Below are 10776 nucleotides of genomic sequence, written 5' to 3' on the forward strand. Positions count from 1 at the left end.
TGGGCCGTCACACCAAGGGGGCATGGTCGACCTTGCTGCTGGTATGCCAAAGCAATGGCGTCCACTATCCAGTGAGACAACCTTTGCTTGGAGAGAGCCTTTCCCTTCAGCTTCCCACCATAACAGACAAAGAGCTGGTCTGAGGTCCTGAAACACTGCGTTCTGTCTACGTAAGCACGGAGGGCGCGTACTGGACAGAGCAGTGCCAAGGCTGGGTCTGCCTCCTCCAAGGGCAGCGCTTGCAGGTTCACCACCTGGTCTCGAAAGGGTGTGGTGGGAACCTTGGGCACATATCCAGGCCGGGGTCTCAGGATCACGTGAGAGTTAGCCGGCCCAAACTCCAGGCATGCTTTGTCAACCAAAAATGCCTGCAGGTCCCCTACCCTCTTGATGGAGGCCAATGCAACCAGGAGCGCTGTCTTCATTGACAGGAACTTAAGCTCCACTGATTGCAGAGGCTCAAAGGGAGCACTCTGCAGGGCAGTTAAAACCACTGACAGGTCCCAAGAGGGTACGAGAGGAGGGCGAGGAGGATTCAGTCTCCTCGCTCCTCTCAGGAACCTGATGATCAGGTCGTGCTTTCCAACGGACTTACCTTCAACTGCGTCATGATGTGCGGCAATGGCGGCAACATACACTTTCAGGGTGGAGGGAGACAGCCTTCGCTCCAACCCTTCTTGCAGGAAGGAAAGCACGACACTGATCGGGCATTTCGTGGGTTCTTGATGTTTAGAAGAACACCAGTTGACGAAGAGGTTCCACTTCAACGCGTAGGCATGTCTTGTGGACGATGCTCTAGCGGAAGTGATGGTAGCCACCACCGCTGGTGGTAGGGTACTCAAACCTGCCTCGTCCCGTCCAGGAGCCACACGTGGAGGTTCCAAAGATCGGGACGAGGGTGCCATAGGGTGCCCCGTCCCTGAGAAAGCAGGTCCTTCCTCAGAGGGATTGGCCAGGGAGGTGCTGTCGCAAGGAGTTCTAGTTCTGGGAACCAGGTGCGGTTGTGCCAATACGGGGCAACCAAAATGACCTGCTCCTCGTCCTCCCTGATCTTGCGCAAGGTCTGCGCAAGAAGGCTCACTGGGGGAAACGCATACTTGCGGAGGCTCTGCGGCCAGCTGTGCGCCAGTGCATCCGTGCCAAGCGTGCCCTCGGTCAGGGAATAAAACAGGTCGCAGTGGGACGAGTCGTGGGAGGCAAACAGATCTACCTGTGCGTCCCCGAACTGATCCCAAATCAGCTGAACCGACTGGGGATGGAGTCTCCATTCTCCAGGGAGAGGCCGAAGCCGAGACAGCTCGTCGGCCGCACGGTTCAGGTCTCCCGGGATATAAATGGCTCGAAGCGACCTCAGATGCTTCTGACTCCATGTGAGGAGGTGGCGGGCGAGTTGCGACATACGGCGGGAGCGCAGACCACCTTGTCGGTTGATGTACGCTACTGTCGCGGTATTGTCTGATCGGACTAATACGTGCTGGCCCCTGAGCAACGCATGGAAGCGGTGCAGGGCGAGACGTACAGCCAGCAACTCGAGGCAATTGACATGCCAAAGGCGCTGGGGTCCTGTCCAGGAGCCCGCGGCAGCATGTCCATTGCACATGGCGCCCCAGCCCGTGGTGGAGGCATCTGTCGATACAACAACATGCCTGGAAACTCGTTCTAAGGGCACTCCGGCCTGAAGAAAACTGAGGTTCGTCCACGGGGTGAAGGTCTGACGGCAGGTCGGAGTCACTGGGAACGTGCCGTGTTGCCATGCCCACCTCGGGACTTGATCGCGAAGCCAAAGCTGAAGCGGTCTCATATGAAGCAATCCGAGCGACGTTACTGCGGCTGCGGATGCCATATGCCCCAGGAGCCTCTGAAATAGATTCAGTGGAACCGCACTCTTGCCCTCGAACTGACGAAGGCAAGTCAGCAGAGACTGCGCGCGCTCGCTCGTAAGCTGCGCACACATTTGTCGAGGAACCGGGTCCGCTCGGCCTCCCGCATATCAGCCAGGTTAAGCCACAGGTGTCACTCCTGGACCACACATGTGGACATCACCTGACCCAGGGAGCGTGCGGTCACCTTCGTCGCTCGGAGATCAAGGTCGGTGGTGGCACGCAGCTCATCAAAGACCCCTGGGTCAGTCATCCCTTCGTGCATGTCACGCAACAACTGGGCCTGGTAGACTTGCAGCGTTGCCATGGCATGCAGTGAGGGGGCTGCCTGCCCCACAGCTCTATAGGCCTTCGCCACAAGGGTGGAGGAGAACCTACAGGCCTTGGAGGGGTGCTTAGGGTCGCCGCGGGAAGAAGCACTCTGAGGACATAATTGCATGGCAACAGAGTGTTCAACCTGGGGAACCCCAGTGTACCCTTTGGCAGCCGCCTGATCGAGAGGAGGAAAGGCGGAGGAGGCCGCGGAGCAATGACGGGAAGACAAGGGTGCCTTCCAGGACCTCGTGACCTCCTCATGCACGTCCGGGAAGAAAGGCATTGGGGTTGGACACTGACGGGGATCAGCGGCCGCACCCAAAAACCAATCTTCCAGCTGCGAGCGCACTGGACCGGGTGGCGGAGACCACTCGAGGCCAATGGCCGCGGCTGCCCGGGAAAGCATGGCCATCAGCTCGGGATCAGACATGGACAATGCTGGCACACCCGAAGGCGGCAGCACAGCCGAATCCTCACTTCCCGAGGACTCATGCCCACCTTGTGATGCCGCGATCGACATCTCATCTTCATCTGGAGCGCCGAATGAGACCCGCGGCACGCCGAGAGACAGTACCGCGGGCTCATTCGGAACGCTCGCGGGTTGCACTGTGCTAGAGGGGGGTGTGGAGCGTGGAATAGTCGGCGCTTTGTTCCACACCGTAACCCTCAGTTCACCCTGGCCGCCAGCCGAAGTACCAGCTCCTGCGGAGCTCGTAGATCGGGGTGCAGATGAGGGACTCTCCCTCGAATGAGGTCATTGAGTCTCGAACGCAACAGCGCGATGGTCATGTTCCCGCAATGGGAACATGACTCATCCACAAACGCTGCCTTAGCGTGGTCAACGCCCAGACACGCAAGACAGCGATTGTGCCCATCAGAATCGGATATGATGCGACCGCAACCAGAAGTGCACGGGCGAGACATCTTTAAAAAGACGTGCCGTGTGCAATGCTCTTTTGTGAAAGGAGATTTCTCCGCAAGTGTTGAAGCGACCAGGGAGATGAACACACAAACACTGGCAAATCACTGCACAGATAAGCAGGGAATGTGCACTCGCTGGAACTCGCTGTCACACCAAAACCTGGAGAGAGGCTCGTCTCGAAGAGAAATAGAGATGAACTCAGAATTGGCTGTGGAGTGAAGTGAATGAACTTGGCTCCGAAGCGAAAAACATATCTGCATGTTGCCAGCGTACTTCCTTATATACCCACAGGGTGGGGCGGAGTTACGCTATGCAAATTCCGCAGACCCATGGCATTTCATTGCCATTGGCTCGTTTTATATACTCGAAGATGATAGGCTTTCTAAGTGAAACCCCATTCGTCGCCATCCGACGTAACTTGGAGTGACCACGAAAGGGAACTATTGATTTCAGAACGATGGAACCGGAAGTGCTAAAACTCAATTTCCGAAATTTGGTCTACAAAAATACATCATCCTTGCCATAGATATGTATACGTAGATTCAATATTCGACTACTCCAGATAGGCTATGTCGATGCATCCACCATCTTGGAACTGTCAAGATTTAATTTCATTTGCTGTAGTCATCTCACAGTAAAAACCAATGTGTTTTCTCCAAGTATTGCGCAGCCTCTGGCTGTAAAATCACAGATATTTAAATTCCTGAAGAAATGGGATAACCTTTCACAGGTGAGAATGTATTGGTTTGTTTACAGTATATGTGTATTAACTCAATATTACAGGTTTTTAAACTTTTTTAATGTCGTGTTAGCAAACATCTTCATCTTATCTAACATTAATGATAAACTAAATCCTATGGAAATCATCTGCTGAAGTCTATTGCAGACATATATACATGTGTATAACGTTTGCAGATACAGTCAACCTTCCCTCGAGTGTTTACGGCAACATTATGAAGCAGACTCGGAGCCTGCAGCTACAGTCCCGCACCCAGAGTCCCGCATTCTCAGACCCCTCGTTTTTTGAGACAGCGCCTCCTGCTGTCCGAAAGATCGTATAACACCCTTATCCAAATGCCATTGAAAACAATAGGATGCAATATTACGGTCTCGTTTTATTTAAAGTTATCCAAATAAATATTTGCGTTCCCTGCTTAATGCATGTGCCAAAAAAACTCATTGTGTTCCAGTGGCGGCTGGTGCTAAAAAAATTTGGGGGGGCGCAACAAACTGAATTATTAATCCAGGACTGAATGTAGGCTAATTGTTAAATAACAATATAACAGTGATAATAATGTAGCTATCATTAGCCTAAAGTTTAGCTAAAACTTCAGCTGGTAGGGTTGGGAAATAGCCAATTGCCAAATAAATCTGAATTTTTGGGCTAAATGGCGATGTATGGTATAATCTGAGTATTTAATTATTATTTTTCTATTTGAATTAAAAAAAACTCTATTTAATAAAAAAATTTATATATATCCTGATTAATATTGTCCTACAAACAATGTTCATATTGAAGGTTATAAAAACAAACATAGTGTAACCTTGCTGTCTATCTGCAGTCTATCCAAAAAAAGGGGTCACATTACATTCTAACATTGCAACATTACAATCTAAAAACAAAATAATGCTTTTTAAAGAAGTAGTTAAATTTACAAAACTTAAAATAAAATAAAAACAAAGCTAATAGGCCTATCATAAAAATACACATGTAGGTTTGAAATTCTCTAGCACATTTATGTTCACCAACAACAACAAATATTCAACAACAAATATTTTAGCTAAATATATTTATAATTTAGTGCTAATGTATATTTTAGTCAGAATAATTGCGCTCCTAATGCGCTCCGTCTGTTCGGCGCGCATGCACGCGGCGGCGCTCGTTCACGGAAGTTTAGCTTGCAGAAAGCTCGCCCACTCATGACAGCAAACTGGAAATATTGACTTTCTAACATTTACAGATGGAGAATATGTCCGTGAATTAAGTTATGCACTGAGGAAATTATTGGATGTCACTTCAGCTTATGGCTAAATACTATTAGAGGTATATTTGTTTCCACCAATCGCTGCACAAGTGAAGTTTACGTATGATGACGAAAGCACGTCAGTGCGAGCCCTCCCGGAACCCATAGAGAATGCATTGCAATGCCTGCAGTTCGAAAAAAAATATCTTTGAATGTAAGTCTATGGGAACACTCTGGCCGATTCTCAGCCAGAGTGAAATCGCCCAAAAAGAGGCGGTACTCCACAGAACGTGACTTGGCGCTGATTGGACTATATCCAGAGGCAGAACAACAGTGAGTGACTGCTAGCGTAACTCTGTGGTTGAATGAGATTGTGATTGAAAAAGTCCCTTTCACACTTTGGTGCTGGTGGTGCGTCGCCCGATCGCCCTAATGAAGAAACCGCCGCGATTGTGTTCTCTGACTAACAAATTACCCAGTAGTTATTTTTTGAGCGTGGGTTTAATTTAAAGAAAATTACTGATGGAAGGGATACAATTACAGATTGAACTATCTTCTGAAAAATATTATGTGATATTATATTGCTACAATGTTTTTTTTTTAATTCAAATTCCTATTTTCTTTCAGTTCAACCTATAATGGTCTAATTAACATTATACCATGCTAACATTACAAAACCTGTTTTTTGATATTTTGAATGCGAAGCAAAACTCAAATAAGAATAGACAAAACACCAATAATAAACAATTCTGTACTTTATTTAACGATCACCTAAACTTGATTGACCTAAACGAACAGCAAAAATGAAGAAAGAATTATGTTAGTGACTTTACTTTTCGTCTTCAATTGCATTAAAAAAAAACTCATTTATAAGTCGTTTTGGATAAAAGCGTCTGCTAAATGAATAAATGTAAAATAAAATGTAAATGCATAAGGTAAAATAATTACTTTCTGGTAGGCGAATGTTCCTTCTTTTTTCATTCTTTTTGCAATCGCTCTGTCAAATTCCTCGACGTCACTAAAATAAAAGATGAATGCCGATGAATGCAGATGAATGAAAGTAATTTTAATACTTTTAATTTAAGTAGTCTACATAAATTATATAGGCCTAAAGTAAAATAATTACTCCGACATTAATTAGGCTAATCTAATTCAATTTATAGTTTAAAAAAAAAAGGTCAAACGGTAGCCTAAATCTGATTAAATAATTAATGATGACATTCTTTGATATTAACACACTTAATGTATTTAATTGGTCTACTTTAATGTCAACTAATTTTAATCAAATTTTTACAACATATGCTTGTCTACAAAAAGTCCAAGGTTAAAGGATAACTTCAAAATATTTTCGGGGAAAAAAGGCGAAAAAACATACATTAACGGCTCAAATTTAACTATCTTTACAAATATTAAATGGACTATTCATATGTTGGTGTATCGATGAGCTATAAAGTAGTTTGATTAAAAAAGAAATCGAATGAGTATGATTCGCTAAATAAAATTAAATTTGATAGGAGGCGCGCGCGCTGTCTCGAAAAACGAGGGGTCTGAGAATGCGGGACTCTGGGTGCGGGACTGTAGCTGCAGGCTCCGAGTCTGCTGTTCTGATGACGCATCTTTATATTCTATGATCCTACGGCACTCTATATATTGTAACACCAGAAAAGGTCATGTGTGATGTCAGACTTAACAAGCGGATTGGTTTGAGCTGTTCGAACCCATTTCACATTTCCAGGGTTCTCAGAAGCGGAAGTCGTCAGATGGGTAAACTTCTATAGCGGTGAATGGGAGACGACAGCAAATTGTTACTGCGTAATTTTTGAATTTGCATTTGCTCTAAAAGAAAAAGAAAAAAAATCTGCGATAACATTCCCACGACTCTCCAGAAGAGTGAAAAATATAGAGATTGATTACAGCAGTCAGAAGAGAGAGAGAGAGATGTCTCATTTACCGTCACTCACTCAGCTGCTGTATTAGAAACCCTCTCAGCAGCATTAACTGATTTTTCGTCATTAAGGGTTTACACAACAATTGATGTAGGCTACTTAAAAATAGAAATGTTTTTCCTTTCCGTTTTTGACGTTTAGCATACAGATGACAGTTCGTGGTAACGACTGAACGACGACAAAAACGATTCATGGATCCACGAAAATGGCCAAAAACAACAACAACAAAGCAAAATAACACTGAATGCCAGGCCAGTGGTTGGCGAGGTCAGAATTAGAATTAGTTGGCAATGTTAGAATTAGGTGTATGTAAATAATTATGTCTCCGCTGGTCATAGTGGTGCAGTAAATCTACACTTTGCTGGAAAAGCATTAATAAACTCTAATTGAGCAGCAAAAACAGTCCTGTAGTCTGAATTTTTAGATTTTTCTATTGAGTGCATGCCTATAAACTGAACATGTAATACACATGCACATGATGTCACCGTTTTCACAAATTCACATTTTTATTTACACTGATTCAATTTGGTAACCTATTGTTTTCAAAAACTTGTAGCCTACTTTAAAACCTGTTTTCAAAAGTTTGCATTTTCAGGCCCCAAAACTCAACGTTCAACGTGTAAATGAACGGCCAAAATGCATAAAACGTTTTCAGTTTTTATTTGTTAATGGTGTTGTGTAAACGGCCCCTAAGTTCAGTTAATGTGTGTGTCTCAGTCAGCTCTCTAGTTCCGTGGCCAGGGCACTTATCAGAGAGTCGGCCATTTTCAGGGCTGTCTCTATCGCAAAATCCTACCAGTGCACTAAAACATTTGCTCCCTGAAAAGTCCTATAATGCACTGTGAAAACCAGGGAGCATCGATGCTCAGTGCTCACTATGTTCTCTTAACGGAAGTTCTGATGCACGAAATGTGAGTCAACTCACACGCGATAGATGTTTTTTTTTTTTTTTTTTTTTTTACAATACAAACATTTCATTATATTTACAATAAGGTACAATCTAGCAAACATTTATGGCCTAATTTATCTACAGCTGAAACGTTGCACGGATGTAACAGGAAAAAATATTTAGGCCTATCATGTATTTAAACATTAAAAATTATGTCATATTTCTGTTAGTGCCCCTTTATTTTAGTTTATTGAACAGGTAATTTTCATGAAGCATTTAAAAGTTATTTAGAGCAGTTAATTTGTTGGTGAATGTCTTTTCAAAATCAATCATGTCAACGCAAACATAATGATAATCAATGTTTTCAGTTTAAGGTAACTTTCTGGTATTAGCCGCGAGTTTCAGAGAGTGAAAAGCTCAGAGAGATGATGGAACAACTATAAAAAGATGTAACCTATTGCTAGACTTTTAAAGTTCATAATCTTTCAGTAGACTGTTTTATTACGGATGAAATATTACATTGTGACATACAGTAGCCTACTAGCCTATATAATTATCATTTCAGTCTGTAATAAATTATAAATTGTATTTACCCAATATCAAAATGAGAAGACAAGGTCTTGGCATTGCAGTCCTTGCGTTGTTTCAAAGTGCCTATGAATATAAGTGGGTACTTCCTGCTCACGAGAAGAGCTGATGGTGTTTTGAGAACTGAAACTAGAACCTAACACACACTGAGTTAAGTCAAGTGTAACTGTGTATAACATCACTGTGTGTGTGTGTATGTTAGGAACTGATCTGTCCATCAGAAACTCATCTGTCGATTGTGCCCCTAAATGAGACACACCACAAATAGAAAATAATTAACAAATAATGAAAATAAGAAAAAAAAGAAAAAAAAAGAATGTTTATTTAAAGAAAAATGCTAACTACACAATTATGGTGGAAAAATATATGTATATGTAAAATATATATATAAATGGAATGACGCTAATGTCCCACACGATGTGTTCCTGTTTATGTTTCTTTAAAATCTGTAACTTAAAGGGAAACGCACTACATATGAAAACCCTTGAATGATCTCTGCAAGTGAAACGGTTTAACTTAAAGCCATAAATATACTCCGATATACAGTATTTGGAAATGGAGTTGAAGTTTAGCATTGTGTGTGACCACATCATGCTGACCTATCAGTGTGGATTCTGAGAATATAGCTCTGTTCTCAGAAGAGCAAGTTAACACACTGGTAAAGCTGTGAAGCAGAGTTGAGAAGATATGTTTTTGGACAAGGACAGATAAAACCTAAATCCTCATTATGGAGAGTACAAGCAAATTTTAAGCTTTTTGTTTATATTTTATTTGAAATAAAGTCAAGAATCAGAGTTGACATCTTCATGCTCTCCATCATCCATATCTACAATCTCATAGTCATTATCAGGATTTTTACGGAGCACATCTGCATATTAACTGCAGGATACAAAGTATATAAAAAAAAGGAATTTTACTATGGTGGTACAATGTTTTAGAATTGATATTAGGAGGACATGATGTAAATACTTACCTTTTGAACAGAAACATAATTATATAGAAATATATAATTAGCAGTGCAGAAATATGAGCAGAACAGCTGTTACCACAGAACCAATGATAACAACTGAAGAAGCTTCCTCTACTTAAAGGGGTAGTTCATCCAAAAATGAAAAATTTTCTCATCCTCAAGTTGTTCCTGCACTGTAAAAAATTATGATTCATAAATAATAATAATTATTTATAATTAAATAATAATTTATAACATGTATGAATAAAAATAACTGCTTCCTTCCCGTGCTAAACATGCAGCATTTTTGTTCAGTTTAACTTTTCAACATTCTGCCCATCGATGTGAACTGTAACATGCAAGTCAGTTTGCACTAGACTTGCATTTTTTTTGTCCAAAAATAATTCATTTCCTGTCAGCTTTAGTTCTCCTTTATAAAGAACACACATCTTGTTTCTTCAAATGAGAGTGTTGGGAATCTCCTCAAAAGCTTGTGCTCTAAATGTGTTGCTGCAGATTTGTGTTCATCTGATTGCAATTTGCCGTTTATTTTTCTCAAATTCATTGAGACACACTTCAAGCAGTTTCCTGCTGTGCTGTAGTCACATTTACCAAAGCGGTGGTCTACCAATTGACATCAGTGCTAAACAACATATGGACTACTAAAACAACCTTGGATGTCAGAAAAGGAGGGGTTGTTGAACAAGAATGTGCCGTTTTTTGGTGAGCCAAGATAATAATATGGCCAGTTTTCATGCATTGTAGAAGGTCACCAGTATGTTTTCCCTATTTTTTTTACCTGCCTGCATCTGAACATTTCCTTCTTACTTTCCTGTATGGCTGTAGAAGGGGTGGATTGGAATCCACTGCTGGTTCAATATATATGTAATGAGTGATTATAATCAAAGTATTAATCAATATTTTTCCTTCTAAATATCACATGAGTTGAATGACTTCTCTGGAGATTTTACTTTCTTACAGAAGTTACCAGTGTGATTACTGAAATGTTCTTTTCATGTATTCTCTAATGTCTGTATTTGATATGAATGCAGTAACAATGCTTGCTCATTTAGCCCGGCTTCCAGAAATGAAATATGGAAAGATGTTTTGTTTGAGAAAGGTCTTCAACATGTGTCAATTCATACATCTGTTTTTCTAGGGTACTCTGACAACTATGGTCACAGGGGTCAATGAAGTCTATAGTTTAAGCGACCATCTCTTTGTTAAAGCCTTGCTTTCCAGTTAGACTAAAGTGTAGCTCTCCTTGAGAGAAAGAACTTATCTAGACATTATCTTGATGTTTTGAGAGGACTCTCCTTTTTA

At 42.3% G+C, this 10776-nt stretch overlaps 1 protein-coding gene across 4 annotated transcripts in view; it reads right to left on the reverse strand.

Annotated features, from left to right (window-relative positions):
- LOC311093256 (uncharacterized protein) overlaps positions 1-8637 on the reverse strand; it is a 73532-nt gene extending 64895 nt beyond the window's left edge. For all 4 annotated transcript variants that reach the window (XM_084130505.1, XM_084130504.1, XM_084130507.1 and 1 more), the window contains exon 1: positions 8510-8637. In XM_084130505.1, the coding sequence (XP_083986631.1) occupies positions 8510-8543 (34 nt within the window). In that variant the 5' untranslated portion in view covers positions 8544-8637. The remainder of the gene's footprint in view (positions 1-8509) is intronic.
- Between the last annotated feature and the right edge of the window lie 2139 nt (positions 8638-10776).

Source organism: Abramis brama (assembly GCF_963993115.1).
Source record: "Abramis brama genome assembly, chromosome: 1".
Taxonomy (NCBI): Eukaryota; Metazoa; Chordata; class Actinopteri; order Cypriniformes; family Leuciscidae; genus Abramis; species Abramis brama.